This window comes from Passer montanus, unplaced genomic scaffold, assembly GCF_014805655.1.
Source record: "Passer montanus isolate IOZ18808 unplaced genomic scaffold, ASM1480565v1 scaffold29, whole genome shotgun sequence".
NCBI lineage: Eukaryota > Metazoa > Chordata > Aves > Passeriformes > Passeridae > Passer > Passer montanus.
Window position 1 is genome coordinate 4,081,194 of NW_024367596.1, and position 15,681 is coordinate 4,096,874.

Genomic DNA, 15,681 nt, shown 5'->3' on the forward strand with positions numbered 1-15,681 from the left:
TTGCTCGGGCTCGGGATTTGCTGTCCTTGACATGGTCAGAGAGAGGAGCTGCAGGGCCGGGGTGGGGGGGACAGTGGCATCCTTAGCGGCAGCAGACCGTGCCAAAGTCTGAGTCAGCCGGGAAGGTGATTAATGCTGATTAAAGTCATTATCTTCCAGATCAGCCCCTGACGGGCTCAGCAGCCAAGCTACAGCACTCATTGGATGATGCTCTCAGTCAGCCAGGCTTCACATGAGCACAAAATGTACTTTCTACAGAGGAAGAGCAAGAGAAAAAACAACAAAGATGAGTGTAAGACCACTAATCTTTGCACTGGTCTCCAGAAAGGTAAAACTTTAACTGGGAGAGGAAAGTTCATTACATTAAGCAGGCTTTGATTCCAGCCACAGCATCTGCGTTCCCCTCTAGGGCTGGTGTAGCTGTGACAGGAAGGGCCCCAAGGCTGAGCTTTTTAGTTTTCCCCAATATTTGTCCTTCCTGCTGAGATCTTTGCCAATGGTGTTTGTTTGCTCGCTGTGTGTGGATACCCAGGCATTTACAAGCAGTTTCTTTGCATTGCAGTTAAATACCTTCACAATGGGACTGTCAGGATTTGACAATTACCAGGCTGCTAAGGCTTTAATCAGAAAACAAATGGGGGCCCTCACCCAAGACCAAACCTTCAGGCAGTGTGAAAACTTTGCCAGGACAGATGTTCCCCTCCAAGATTCCCATATACCCCTCAGGGATTCCCATCCTGTTGCAGGTGCCTGGCACAAAGAGCTTTCCCTCCCTTTTCTTCCCAGACTACTGGAACTGGAGGGATCAAAGGCCACCAAACCAGGAGCAGGGTGGCCTTCCCATGTCCTGCCCACTGCTGCTCAGAGCAGAGCCCTCCCGGAATCCAGCTTCCTGAGGATGGGGTGGGGAGCAGCTGGACAGTGCTGGAGGCACGGATGAACAACACTCACCTCCGCAGGAGCAGCCCTTCCACTTCCATGGAAACTGTGGATGCCAAAGGCTGGAAGCCCCACAGCCACACATATCCCTTGGCCAGGTCTGCTGGCAAAAGGCATGGAGTTATCCCAGGGTTTTCCCACCTCTCCCTGGCCCCTCTTACCCTCCCTGCCAGGCAAGATGCTGCAACACAGTGCCAGGGCTGCTTCACCTCTGCCTTTGAGCCCCTGGCTGGTGCCAGCTGGGCTGTGACACACTCCTCCACAGCTTGGCCCCAGAAAATTTAGTATTTAACATATTGAACTCTCAGTGGCACTAACAGACTGTGATTGTCTGAACAGGGGGCTGGATGTGGATGTGGTGACTAGCAGAGGCCAGCTTTAGGCTGGTCCCAAGGCTCATGGATGGCAAAGGTTGATGTGTAAATCTTCCTCTCACTGCAATCACTTTCCAAAGGGGATGATTGTTGGCTTGGTAGAGAGAAACAGTGTTCCTACAGGATAAAGAACCAGTCCTGGCTCCACCAGGATGAATGACCTACCATAAAACCTCTTGCACATCTGACAGCCAGTTGTGATCACAGTCCAGAGGGTGCAGAGTGTGGTACAGCACAGGAACACTGACCCATCCCATGGCTGGAGAGCCTGGCCAGGCAGTGTTTATGTGATTGGCAAACAACAGGGTCTGCATTATTGCTAATGCTGTATTTAAATAATAAAGTGCAAGGACTGTGCATAATGTTAGACAGAATTGCCACGCTTATTGCCTACTCTGTGTTGTGTGTAGTGTAATTGGTGGTGTTGATAATCTATGTGTGATAAAAGCAATGGGCTTAAGTTTATGGTGGGGCTCTGCTTTTGAACAGCTGAACATGCTTGTCACCTCAGTGGAAGGAATTCAAAGATTCCAGAGGGGCTGTGAGGCTATACCCAGGTGACAGGGCAATTTGCACATCCATTTTACTGCTCTGGGTCATTCAGAGACAGCTTTGATGTTAAAAAAAAAGGAAGAAGTATGCCATAAACCAAAACAAAACAAAGGAAAAAAGGTAGATCTGGTCTGCAAGACACTGTATATCAAAGAGCAGGCTGATGCAGCACATCAGTGGCTGGCACGAAACCAAAATTATGTTCTTTCATTTCTCCTCTCTAAGCACATCAGCTGGGGCAGGCAGCAGTGCTGAGGCCACATGTGAGACAGCAGCTGAGGCTGATAAACACATTTAGGAGAGAGAATTCGGTGCATTTACAGCACTGCTGTAAAGATACCAGAGGTTAATGAGCCCCTTCCCACCCCCCAGCTCTGGGTGGTGCAGCATCTCCCAGAAGAGAAAAACTGGGAAGCAAACCCTGCAAACCTCCCAGCTGCAGGTCCCAACTGCAGCACAGGGCAGGACACGGATGCTGCAGGGCAGCAGAGGCTGTGACAGGTGTCCTGTGCCAGGAAATCCATCCTGACTGCTAAGGAATCTCTGCTGGATCTCCTCAGAGCCGTGCCAGGTGGGTGGCTAAGCCCAGACACAGGCAGGGTGTGACATGGAGCTCCACCCCACCCCTCTGGGAGCAGGCAGGTTCAGTCTCTGCTGGCCTGCACGATGCTCCTGCTGGCCCCAGTCACAGAGCATCAAACTGTAGGAGCAGGAAAAGACCTTAAGTGGGCTCACATGGAGACAATGAACTGCAGCTTGACTTCAACCATTTCCAGCAACCACTGCAGCTCTGGGTTGGGGCCAGTGTCACCTTGAGCATCCCTGCTCTGTCCCAAAATACATAGCGTCAACCCCCAAACCAAAGGCAATTTGGTAATGATTCTGAAACAGGTTTGAAAAGATTCAGTTCCCACAAGTAGCTGCTACAGCCTTACCTCTGAGCATCCTTCACCTGGCATGGAACCCAGCATCTCCCCAGCGTGGTGCAGCCAACCATGGCCCTTGCATGATGGCCTCATGCCAGCTCTCAGGGCTTTTCTTCCATTTGCCATGACTCATCCCTGAAGTTATACAATTTCATAGCACTGTACAGCTGAACGAATTTCCTTTCCTGGGCAAAAAGTCCCAGAAGCAGGATTTTAAAATGAGCTGCAGGTTTTATTTCTTTAAATGCTACTAATAAGTAGTTTCTGAGGGCATCAATCAACCATAAGCACATTTTAAATGCAGCAAAAGAAAAGCAAATCAAAGTTAGTAACATTTGGAGGGGAAATGTCTTTATAATAACCATGGGTGGATTTTGTAGAAGAGGAGTTTTCAGGTGGTGATGGTCCACCAAGACATCCTTTGGCCACTGCTCACTGCTGAGCATGTCCCACCTCCCTGCACTCATCCTGTTCCGAAACCACCTTCCCAAGAGTCTTCAGAAAAAGAGCACGGTTACTGGGAGCCCTGAAAATCCCCTTTACCTCCATGTCCAACACCCCAGGTTTTATTTACCCAAACATAAAAGGCATGGCTTAATGGTGAAGTTTTGTGTTTTATTGTGGTTGGCACCAGAAAAGCATTTGCTCTGTGTTATCTCCATACACACATGCCATAGACAAGACTGTGGTAATATTGGCTTCTGTGATTTTTGTTTCAAATTATTCTGAGATTTAAAAAAATACATTCACAAACCACCTGAGTCGTTTAAACTCAATGACTGCCTGCTATTTCATCACTGTATGCAAAAACCCATAATAACAAAAATCATCCAAAGCTGTGCATTTGTCACTTGAAGTAGAACAAAAAACACCCCAAAACAGTTATCAGTTTGCAACACAATAAAAGCTCTGGGCTTTATTTGATTTTTATTTTAACCACAATGAAAATACAAAGAGCTGGTGGCAATCAGTGTTTGTGATGGGATTTGAATACCAGTATCTGATCCTGTGGCCATCCCTACACTCTCCAGGCTGCACCAGCCCAACAGGAGGGTGTCTGGTGCTCAAAGAAGACACCACAAAGCACGTCCCACCTGTTGTTGCCTGAACTCCACATCCTGGGAGTCCCACTGCTGGCAATCCCTGCGGTACCAAACCCTGACACCCTGCCCACAGAATGCTTCAGGTGAGGGTGGCCCAGCCCATCCCATCCCCGTCACCCCACATCACCTCTTACCCTTGATAAAGATTCAAGTTTGACCAAGTCCTGTTGATTTAATAATTTTTTAATAAAGCCATCGTTACTGAGTACACCAAGATTGCCAGTTAAGCTCTCTATATGTCGCTGGAGGTAACAGCGCTGTGATCGACAGCGGAACGGAAAAAAAATAAAACGAAACCAAACCAAAAAACAAACCCCAACCGAAACGAGGTAGGTTAAAACCAGCAACACAGACCTTGTTATGCGACACCCCAACACCACAGGCGGCCATGCTTGCAGCTACTGAGAAAGAAAACCCCAGATACGCACTGAAAACAGAAATCAACTGAGCAAGGTTTATAAGGACACAATTCAACCTGAACTAAACACACACACACGGTTCGGCACAGATGTTGTCTTTCACTGTATGTTGGGTAATTCCTAGGGAGTGGAGGGGGTGGAAAACGAGTAGATTCAGACCCTTGGCCGAAGAAACCACACATATATATATTTTTTTAAGCTCTTTACAAGCCCAATCCAGAACATGGGGGACAGGCAGCTTGTTCCGTGGTCCCCATCCCTGTGCCGGCTGCTCCCGCACGCCAGTGCCCGGCTCTGGACTGGGGGGAACGAACACCCACAACCTGCACCAGCTTCAGCAGCTGCATCCCGGGAGCCTCTGCAGTCACAAATCCCCCTCAGGGGGGAGCACGGGGCTCCTCTGACCGCTCCTCTGTCCTCTCCTCCTCCGATCCCCTGTCCCGGTGCCCGTGGCCAAGCCCCAGAGCAGGTGGGCACCTCCGGAGCAACAAGAAATGGCACCTCTGTCCCTATCAAGACACACCATTATATGAAGATCCATATAGAAATATGGATTGACAGACTTGACAAAAATGGTAGCTGATTTTTATTAGTCTAAGGCTAGTAGTTTAGCCATTTAAAATCCATTTCCCAAAAGAGGGGAAAAAAACCTATTATTTTTTCTCTTCTTTAAAAATCCGTTAAGCCGTTGCTGCCAAAAGCAACATGTAAATGTTGGTGAAGGCAAAAGATTTCTAAAATTACCCAGCTATATGGTTATGGCCTTCATCACAAAGATAAAAGGTACATTTATTGTGCTGTCTCTCACCAGATTTAATTGGTAACTTTACAACATACTATATATTTGATGCTAGCAGGCAGACAGAATTAAAAACAGACTTTTTGACACTGTTTCTTTCCCCGTTCTTACAAAGTAGGGGACAAAGAAAAAGTAAAACTAAAAAATAAAATAAAATAAAATAAAGGAAAACTCATAACCCACTATAACACAGCGTAATCAGGAGACCTTGGGGGGTCCAAGCGTGAAAGTCCATCCCTGGCTGCAGTCCCTGCCCCGGGGCTGGCGGCGCCGGGGGAGCGTGGGGAGGGGGTTCCTCCACACCCGCCTCTACAGTGTTAGTCCACGTGTTTAATGTCCTTTAAATTAGAAATAATGCCATGGCGGTGAGTGCCAAGTGCTCCTCTGTTACCAGTTCATCATGGAGTTTCTGTTGAGGGTCATGAAAAACACTTGGCTGCTTCCTCCGGATCTCACCGATGCAAAAAATACCTGTTTGGAAGGAAAAAACGCTTATGAATACTCGGGATGGAGCTAACCCATGCCAGACTGGGATTAAATTGAGCCACTCATTAGTAAATGCAGTAATTAAACCTCCTTCTCCCTCACTACCAAGGAGTTTGGAATGCATTGAAAATACCAGGTTTATCACATTTTATTGCCACAGCATCATTTATTATGAAGTACTAACAAAAAACTGCTGTCAGTGGTTTGGATCTTGCTAAACATTCACCATTTGGTCGATACCTGCCTCAGTCTGAAATGGCTTTTTTTTTTTGGAAAAGTCAGTCCTGGTATTTCAGCTATTCCTGAAAGTAAAGCCCAGAAAATGACTTCCCTTCAACATGCTCAAAGTGCAGAAACATATCAGCATTCTGTATGAATAACAGGGGTGTTGGTGCTTCTGGCACGATCCACCAGCACTGGATTCCAAGGGGAGTCTTAAAAAAAAAGTAAGTTATAATTTGCAAATATTGAAGGGAACTATCTGAAGCCTCTTTTTAAGATAAAACAAAAATTTACTTAATCTTACCAGTTTAACCAGTTCTCCAGAAAGAGAAACATCTGAGTTTAGTATTTCATACCCATCAGTGATCAGTTGGTTCCAGTATTTTAGAAAGATCACAGTGGTTTTTTTCCAGCTTTGTTAGAATTAGATTACACTAAAATTAAACTTAAATTCAGCTTCTTGGACAGCTTCTCATAACCTACTCAACTGCAAAGTTAGGATACATCTTCCTGCAGAGCTTCAGCCTAGCTCCATGCCCCAGGAAGGGCAGAACTTGGCTAATGAGCAGCTGTTCACTACAGTGACCATGGCCTCAAAGCTCATTTACTGCATTATTAAATCCTGCTCTGGGGACACAGCAACTGGTTTCTTCACTGGCTTTGTGATCGTGTCCATTATGAAAGATCTCCCTGCTGCTTGCTCCTGACTTATCTTAGTGAAACCTTGGGAGAGGAGGGAACACCACCTGCAGAAAGACCTGGGAATTCAACCATCTCTTCCACACAAAAATGCCTTTTCCTCCAGCAATTTCTCCTCATTCCCTGCCCCCCTTCCAACACCTGTGGCAGGGGGCATCTACGTGACAGCCATGCAACTCTGGGGACCCTCCAGAGCAGTATTTATCACTGCTGTCCACAGAAATGCATGAGGCTGTAAGAGGAAAATAATTTAAAATGCATCAAAATGTTTCTGCATCAGAGCTCAAACCAGGATCACTTACACACCCTTGCTAATACTCAACTTTCAGAGTTCACCTGGCAGCCTCAATTTAATGTTCGGATGAAAAAATTAGGAGAAAGTCAAGCCAAATCTCAGCTAGATGGAGAAGAGATCTTGCAGGCTGAGGTCTCCATCCACTGGAGAAAATTAACTGGGAATAGTCTTAAGGGCACTGCTTATTAAACAGAACCTTCAGATTAATTATTAATCTCAAGACAAACCAGACATAAGCTCTAAAAGCACCCTGTAGCTCACAGCACAGATACAAGCTTTGAAGTGGACTTACCTTATCATTTCTTTCACATAGAAACTTTAACCTTTGAGCTCTCTTGTGCATAAATACTCCATCCAAATGTCCTGTCTCCACTGACCGGATTTCAATAGCTTTCTCTCCCCAGCCCATTATTTGATTGGAATGAATGTAGGCTGTCAAAAGGAAGCGTTTGGCAGGTGTTACAACTTGTGTTGAGTTAAATATTATGCAATGGGCAGAAAAGCTCTCATAAGCTGTTACTCAAAGCCTAAGCAGATCAATGGCAGAGCTCTGATGGCCTGCAGGGACAGCAGCCTTTTCAGAGCACTTTTCATCCACAAATTTAAACAGAAGCAGCATCACTTCTGGTTTAGCAAGGTGAGGAGCTGGGCAGTGTTTTGCCTCCATGGGTTGTGGAGCTGAGCAACAGCAGAGCCAGAAGAGCAACTCAAGGGCTCCCAGCTCCACACCCAGCCCCGCTCCACTCAACACAGTATCCCACCAGTGCAACAGCTGGCATTATCTCACATTTATCTTATATTTATCTCATACTCAAAAAAGTTCAAATCTTCAAGAAATTACTTGCTTTTATCATGGAGGACCAAACTGCAGAAATTTAGCAATTGCATCTCATAGCTGGCTAAGGGAAATCCCCTTTGATAAAGGAGGGAAATCCCCTTCATCCCAAATGACTCCATCTCAGCATTCTCAACTCCTCATGTTACTTGTGGCTTGTACTTTAAGCAGGTGAGGAGGAAGGGCTGACCTACCCACGGAAGTAGGCATTTCTCCCCACTGGAGCACCACGTCTTTAGTTATCCGTCCGTAGGTGTTCACGTAGACTCCCTCGTCCTCATAGCACACCAGCATCTCCATCCCGTCCGTCTTGGGCAGGATGACAATGGCGTGGGGAGTAATATTGCCCTGAATCTGCAGGTAACACAGACCCTGAGAGTCAGAATTACACTGAAGGGAGAAAGGGAGCAGGGAAAAAAGCCCAAACCAAGCAGAGAACAAAGCCCTCCCTGCGTTCCCCACACAGGCACTGGGTTTCAGAGATAAGCCTGAAGGGGAATAAACTGTCATGTTTACCCTGCCATCAAAGCTGTCTGACACAGCAAGGATAAACAGGTTCAGCAATTACAGACAGATCACAACATACACGCCCCCAAGACTGATGGCTGACACTTGGCTGGAACACAAGTGAGTGACTGAGCTGATGAATCCATCACCAGTTCAAATCAAGGTAAACAAACTCCGAATTTTATAGGCAGCCCTAGGGAGGAAATATCCTATTTTTTAGCAATCATCCTCTAGCTCCAAGGGCAGCTGCATTGACTTTCCACCCATGTCTGCCCTTCCACAGCTAAGACAACACAAAACCATCCCAAACTGCCCCTGTATTTCTTCCTCTGCTCTTCCTAGTTCTCGCAGAGGAGACAGCTGCTTGGATCAGATGCAACAATTCCTGCATTTGTTTAGTGACACAGTTTCTCCTAGACCAGTTTATGGTGGGCCAACAGTATAGATGGAGTTTAAATGACCCAACAATGAAGTCCTACAGAGAGCTCCATTACTGCTCCGTGCTGTGTACAGACAGATTGTCCTTTTTATGGGACATAAAAAACCCTTTACTTTAAACTTTACTGCTCCTGCACGAGGACAGGAACAGCCTGTGCAGATGAACATGAAGTATGTGACAGCCCTGAGTCCTCTTTGAGTGAGTGCAGCACTGGGAATGTCACACCCACCAGTGTCCCCACTGGTGAGCCCCTGGGAGCCTGCCCAAAGCTCACTGGTGACCTGTGCTCCTCAGGCAGCAGCACTGCCCAGGTACTCACGTGAGATGGTATATAGATATCATAGGAGTTCCCAGAATCCACATCAATCACATGGAAACCAGTGTGGGATCCAAAGATAACCTTCAGCCTCTGACCCTCTTCTACAGTGAGATCCACGAGCAACGGCTTGTGCTGGAGATCTGCAAAAGACTTTTATAATCCCTTCCATGAGCATCACAGAAACAACAAATCCCCATTGCAGCAGCCTGATAAGCTTTTGAAATCGTATTTGTTTGACTGTGTTTCCTACTAAATATGTGGTTATTTATACTCCTGCCTCTCTGTTCCCCTGTCAGATGCCTCAGAGGGTATTCAGCCATCCCAGCAGATAAGTGCCCACCCTTGCCAAGCCCAGCTCTCTCTCACAGGAGCCTGAGGCCAGCACAAGGCCTTGGCCTCTAAAGGAAGGAGACAGCTCAATTTTACATGAGTATGTGCTCAGTCTCTCCCAGCAGAGATCCGTGACCACCCACCCCCTCTCTTGGCAGAGATCACTGCTCTGCTTTGGGCAGCTGAAGTGAGTCAGTTTAGCAAAGACCTACTTTTCCCTGCTCCATCTAACCTGCTGCAGCAAGGCTGGGACCAAGCCCCAGCCATGTCCAGACCAAGCACCATGGCTTAGGTGCTCAGCAGGAGAGTGACACAAACACCTGTGGGCAGCTGGATCCCAGACCATTTTGGTGCTGCTGAGCTCTCCATGTCACTGAGCCCATCTATTCTGGCTTTTGTTCAGAAAAAGCAAATGTGACCTAACACTGCATAAGTCCATTTGTGTTGGAAAGATGTAAAATGAGATTACTCAGCATGAACATCTCCACAAGGCATTGCCCTTGTGACTTTTCTGCACAGAGCATGGGATGAAAAGTGCTCTGAAGGACTAACCACAAAATACCCACTGGCAGGTTGGAGAGGAGGAAGGTCTCACTGAGGAAACCAAGGCAGGTGAAAAGGAAAAAAGAGAAAGAGTGGGTCACTCTCCCAAACTTTCTGTCTTGAAACAGAATGCAAACTGCAGAAGGAGAGAGGACCTTGCAAAATGAAATAGAAAATCATGACAGCCTATTTTTGTGCTGTATGTTAAAAATTAGTCAGAGAGAAAAAAACCCACCAAACACAAAAACCTCACAAAAAACACCCACCAAAATCCCCAACTCAATTTTACTCATATGCATTTGATCAGCTTTCTGCAAATTCCTCAAGTAAAGCCTGCTAGCATAAACTAATAATAACACTTCATTGTTGGCTGCAAGCAGAACATATCCAATCTCTTCAGCCAGCAGAGATCCCATCTCCCGTGCCTGCCAGGCATCCTGAGGAGCTCAGCTACATTAGCAAGATGCTTTTCTGCTCTGCAGAGTACAGAAACCTCATGTATTTACAATTACAGAGTGTAAAAGACAAACATACCTTAAATGCCATAAACTTGTGATATGGTTTAGGAGCCCAAGCGTAGATCTCTACAGCGTTCTTTAAGGCAATCACCAAGAACTTGATTCTTTCATATTTCACTAAAGTAAAAACAAACCCAATTTTAAAAACATTCACTCTCTTTCCAACAAATCTCAAGAACAGCTTCTCAGGCCATTTGATTCTCATTACACAGAGTCCACCTAATGCATAAAGATGAATTCCAAATTTACTCGTGGCTATGGTCTGCCCATACTTTTAATATCAAATTGTCAGGTCAGACCAAAGACCAGAGAACAAAACCACATCTCTTCAGACATTTATTTCCACTCACCGACTTTGTAGTGGATGCATCCCTCCAGGTCCCCAACTGTGATCCAGCCCTGCTTCTTCTCCACCTCAGGGTCATTGTGTAAAATCCTGTTTCTCAGCCAGGACAGGTAGTACACACGCAGCTTGTTCTTCTTTCCTGTTGGCAAAGGAAATGTCCCTGTCAGAGCAGAGCACGTTTGCATGGACCCTCTTCAGGTTTCAGTGCTTATTTTCAATCACGAGATGATAGAATTTAAGGCCATTTCATGATAAAAGTAATATAAATAGAAATTGAAAATAGTAATTTAGTTGTTGTGTTGGGTTTTTCCTTGGGAAGAAATATATGGAAAGCAAAGCGCAGACCTCTGGGCTGCAGGCAGACACTGGAAGAGCCAAGCTTTTGCTTCCCACAGGCTGGAAATATTCCTTCTCCTATAAATCAGTGTTCACAGAGGGACTCAGTGGGGCAGTGACCCCAACCCTTCTACAGCTCAAATCTTATCCAACCACTCAACTACTGGATTTCTTTCCTTCCCTCTCCATCACACAACATTAATTCCACCCTGGAGATGACACAGGAGCTCCTTGGCCTGAGACAGGCACTGCTGTTTGCCAGCAAGCCTGGTGCTGGGCTCTGCAATGCTGAGGGGCTGCCAAATTTCTGCACTGGTGCCTGCTCTTGGATGCTGTGACAAGGCTGCAAAATCCCTGTGGCTGCAGAGCCCCCATGACAGGGACAGGACAGAGCTCACACTGAGCCTGGTGAGACAGGACCCAAAGGACAGACCCTGTCTGCTCACAGGCTTCCTCATGTCCTCAGGACTCCTTCTCAGCATCACCTTGGAGTTTGCTATTCCCATTCCAGCTGTACTAAACCCCTTATCCCTACAGCTGGATCCCAAAAGCACAGGGGAGCTGCAGAGCAGGTAAAGGATGGAGCAGTGAGTTTGGAGCTCTGGCTGAATGGGGGGAGCAGGAATTTGCAGGTGAATGCAGTGAGGCCAGAACGTCTTAACAATGTGAAAGGAAACAGAAGGATGCTATCAAACAATTTCCTAATGAGCACTTCTCTTGCTGCCCTCTGTGAGCTTTGCTGGACAGGGATCAGCAGGAGAAGGCTCTCTCTGGTTGTCACCCATGTGCTCCTGGGGGCTGCTCTGCAGGAGAATGCTGGGTGCTCTCCTGGGAGACTGGACTACAGAGGTTTTGCTTTTTTGTGGCCAGAAATCACCCCATGAGCTTGATACGAGCACAGTGGAGCTCCCCACTAAACACAGGAACAGTGAAAAGCCTGTAGCCCTCCCAATGCTTGGGACAGCCCAAGCACATCTGTGGTCTGAACTGGAATCTAAAGCCATGGATCACAGCTCCCTCAGCCAGAGCCAAACACACCCAAAAGCAGAGCTCTCTGCCCCTCAAGCTGTGACCTTCTCCTTTGCTGGGCCACCTGCCTGTATCCTGCACCTCCCCTTCCCTGCTCCAGGAGAATGGAGATGAAGTGCAGTCAGCAGGTGAAGGAAGCAAACTGTTGAAAGCAGGTTAAACTGGTTTGATTCCAGAATAAACCACCTCCAGCTCCCCTGGGAGCTTCCCTCTGACACCAGAGAGCACGTTCTGTCTGAGCTGGCACCACCCAGGGCTTGTGGTGAATGATGGGGTGAAAGCAGGAGGGGAGCACCTGATATTGTCACGAGGACGTTGAGGCCCTCGAGCACGTCCATCTGCTGGAAGCGCCGCCTGTTGATGAGGTTGTAGACCTTGCCCTGCCCGCTCCTGTCCAGCAGCATCAGGCCGTTCTCCGTGCCCACCAGCAGATTCACACCTGGAGAGGAGAGCAGAGGGCCATGGGTGCTGGGAGCCACGGCTGCTCCCAAGGACAGCACCCCGAGCTCATCTCTGCTGCCACACAAGTGTGGCTGAGCAGCTGAGGTCATGGGCAGGAAGGGTCACTCTGCAGCGCGGGGGACGCGACCCTTGGGGGATGGAGAAGGGGCCAAGCAGAGGCAAGGGCACATTCCCACACACTCCCAGCCCGGAGCCACACGGAGAGCAGGGCTTACCCCAGAGAGCAGCACAGAGGATCTCGGAGTTGAAGCGCTTCTTGTACTTGCGGATCTCGGGGGTGTCGCTGTGGGGACGGATGTTGGTGGGGTTCACGTTCACCACCGAGATCTTGCGCGCCTCGTTCAGCTTGGCCTGCTCCTGCCTGAGCAGCTCGCTGGTGAACAGGGCTGGCAGGGGAACACAGGAAGACAGGGAGGGGTGATGAAACAGTTAAATGTTCTGGCACCTCTTTTTGGGGACAGAATGGTAATATTTGGTTTATTTCTCCATGGGGGAATCATTACTGTGTTACAAGATATCAGTTTGCCCAAGCAGACAGGAGGGTGGATTTCTGCTGCTCCCTATTTCCTCCCAGATCTTTATGGTGGCATTTTGCTGGTGGGGAGAAGAAGCTGGATGGCAGCTAGAGAGGGCACGGATACAGACACCAGCTATGTCTGGAGTGAGTGAATGTGAGAGGTTCATTGGGTTATCCAGGCTCCCTGACCTGCTTTCCACAAGGCCCTCCCATCTCAAACTGGCCACACTGGCTCTTACGATTAGCAGATGACTCTTCATCCTCATCTTCATCTTCATCAGTAGGTGAGGTCTGATACACTCTGGTGTCCACAAAGGGGGTGAAAGAGGCTTTGGTGCTACTTCCCATACCATACTAGAAAATGAACAGCAAGAGAGGGCTCAGTGCACAGAAATAACACCTGTGTACATCTGAGACTTTCTAATTAGCAAATGGTGCCTGCCTCTGTGCTGCCCTTTTTGAGCCCTCAATGAACATCTGCTCCTCCTCCCCATAACTAATCAGAAGCAAACATTAAATTGGATTTCTATGTGTTTGTGAGTGACAGAAAAGGGGAGAAGCAGGGCCTGGCTCTGCTCTCTCCTCACAGGCAGAAGCACAGCCATGAGGACAGTCAGAAGAGAAGCCACAAGGCCAAAGGCAGAAGCCAGGGCAGGTAAAATCCAGCCCAGAATCACAGAATCATTTAGACTGATCATCTAAGATCATCAATCCATGTGTTTACTTGTCTGCATGTCACACACATGCCTTAAACCTTCCCTGGGACATGAGGCAGGCAAGGGTTTGCTTTTCCCACTTTCCCATTCCTGCTGAGGCTGGCAGGATGGTGCTGGGAGTCCCTGTGAAGCCCTGGCCTGGGGCAGCTGGCACAGTTTTAAATTATGCCCAGCACTTCAAGTGGGACTGCAGACAGGGGCATTTCTAAGTTAACAAAACTTAACCTGAGGGTATTGCAGGAAATGTCGGAGCCAATGCTTTGCTGAGGGAATCTGGGGATGAACAAACTGCAGTGTCACACTGCTTTCTTTTTAAAACCATTGCTTTAAGGCAGAAAACGAGGCTAAGACCTCCTTCCAAGCAAAAGGAAATCCTTGCCTTTGGAGTCAAAGTGATGTGAATTCCCTCCTTCTTTGAGCAGCTTATCCTTCCTACTCCAGCATTTACCCAGGACACGCTTTATGGATGAGCTCAGTTTAGAGCTGCAACAGCAGCAAACCCAGCTCACTCTGCAGCACCTCTACAGCCCACGTGTTTCTTCTCTGGGACGTTGTCCTTCTTCTGAAATAAATCCTCCTCAGCTTTCACCCAGTCACCAAGCCCTGGCTGCTCCCCATGCCCAGTGCCACAGCCCCTGTGTGACAGCTGCCACGGGGACAAGTCCCCCCATGCCATGGGGAACACCACCACCCTGGCACATCCCCACTGAAACCAGGCTGGGCCTGTGCCTGTCCTCCAGTGATCCACAAAAGGATTCAAGGGCACAAAAAAACAGGTGTGGGAGCAGCTTCGTGGCTCGTGACTTTTCCAAGCATTTTGGGGCTGGCATCCACGCCAGCATCCATGCCAAAATCAGGCTGTGCATCCTGCTTCCCTCCCAGCCCTACTCCCTGTCAGCCTGGCTGTTTCCATAGAAACAGGATGGATTTCTAAACAGAACATGGTAGCTGAAGGAGTTAACAGCCTGCAGCAGGGAAGGCTGCGGGCACAGACACCTCTGCTTTGTGCTTGTCTCCTATCCAAGAAATACACAGATTTTTTTTCCCTGTGCTGAATGTCTTTTCCATAAAACAATAGCAATTTAAGGAAAAGAAGATGTCAGTTTTTTTCAGGGATTTCCAGCTGAGAGCCAGGTGCTTTCCAGCAAATGAATTACAAAGAAACCCCTCATCCCAATGCACTGAGCATTTTTCCTTGCTCACATTCAGTTATTCTCCTCAGAAGATGACATTTTAATAGCTTCCAAGGCTGATATTTAAATATTAAGACTTCATCTTCCCCCAGGTCCTGTTCAACAGCCTATAAACCTGTGTGGTGGCTTACAAAGAGCATCAAGCTGCAGGCTGAGGTTGTCCTTGCATGAGTCACCTGGAAGCCCATGAACAAAATCCCCAAGTTTCCACTCACACCCACTCCCTGCTCAGTCAACTCTAAAAATACAATTTTAGAAATGGAGAAGATCTTTTTGGTGGGTATTCTATAAATGAATACATTTAAACCCAATCCCAGGATGACTGTGGAAGGTGTTACTTTCAGGATCAACTCTCTCATTCCTGCTTTTAATGCCAATGAGGAAACAGATAAAAACTTGAGGTCAAGTCAGGCACCATCTGTTCTTACGTTTTATCAATGCCCAATTCCAAGAAATTTTTATTTTTATACAGCTAGTAAAAGCACACCATAGAATGAGAACACCATTTTTATGAAAGAACATAGGATGGCAGAATTTTTGATGTACAACCTACCAAATGAAACAAAAACATTAAATACAATAGCCTAATTAGCACCAAATGGGTTGATTTCTCATGGGAAAAATGAACGGTTTGGTTCCCACAGCTAAGGATGGTAAGCTGGACACATCAATTCCCTTGGTTTATTTGTCACATCTTGTACTAAGACTTTTTACACTTTATTCAATTTTAATGTTCAATCACGTGCTTATAAAACACCTACCAGAGAGAAATATTTT

The 15,681-nt window shown here is 47.4% G+C and overlaps 1 protein-coding gene across 9 annotated transcripts in view; it reads right to left on the reverse strand.

The window, feature by feature from the left end:
- Positions 1-4,059: 4,059 nt before the first annotated feature.
- TNIK (TRAF2 and NCK interacting kinase) overlaps positions 4,060-15,681 on the reverse strand; it is a 149,265-nt gene continuing 137,643 nt past the window's right edge. For all 9 annotated transcript variants that reach the window (XM_039713384.1, XM_039713383.1, XM_039713382.1 and 6 more), the window contains 9 exons: positions 13,235-13,349; positions 12,694-12,864; positions 12,312-12,455; positions 10,656-10,790; positions 10,322-10,422; positions 8,915-9,064; positions 7,844-8,003; positions 7,107-7,246; positions 4,060-5,583 (listed from right to left, as the gene is read on the reverse strand). In XM_039713384.1, coding sequence (XP_039569318.1) covers positions 5,500-5,583; positions 7,107-7,246; positions 7,844-8,003; positions 8,915-9,064; positions 10,322-10,422; positions 10,656-10,790; positions 12,312-12,455; positions 12,694-12,864; positions 13,235-13,349 — 1,200 coding nt within the window. In that variant the 3' untranslated portion in view covers positions 4,060-5,499. The remainder of the gene's footprint in view (positions 5,584-7,106; positions 7,247-7,843; positions 8,004-8,914; positions 9,065-10,321; positions 10,423-10,655; positions 10,791-12,311; positions 12,456-12,693; positions 12,865-13,234; positions 13,350-15,681) is intronic.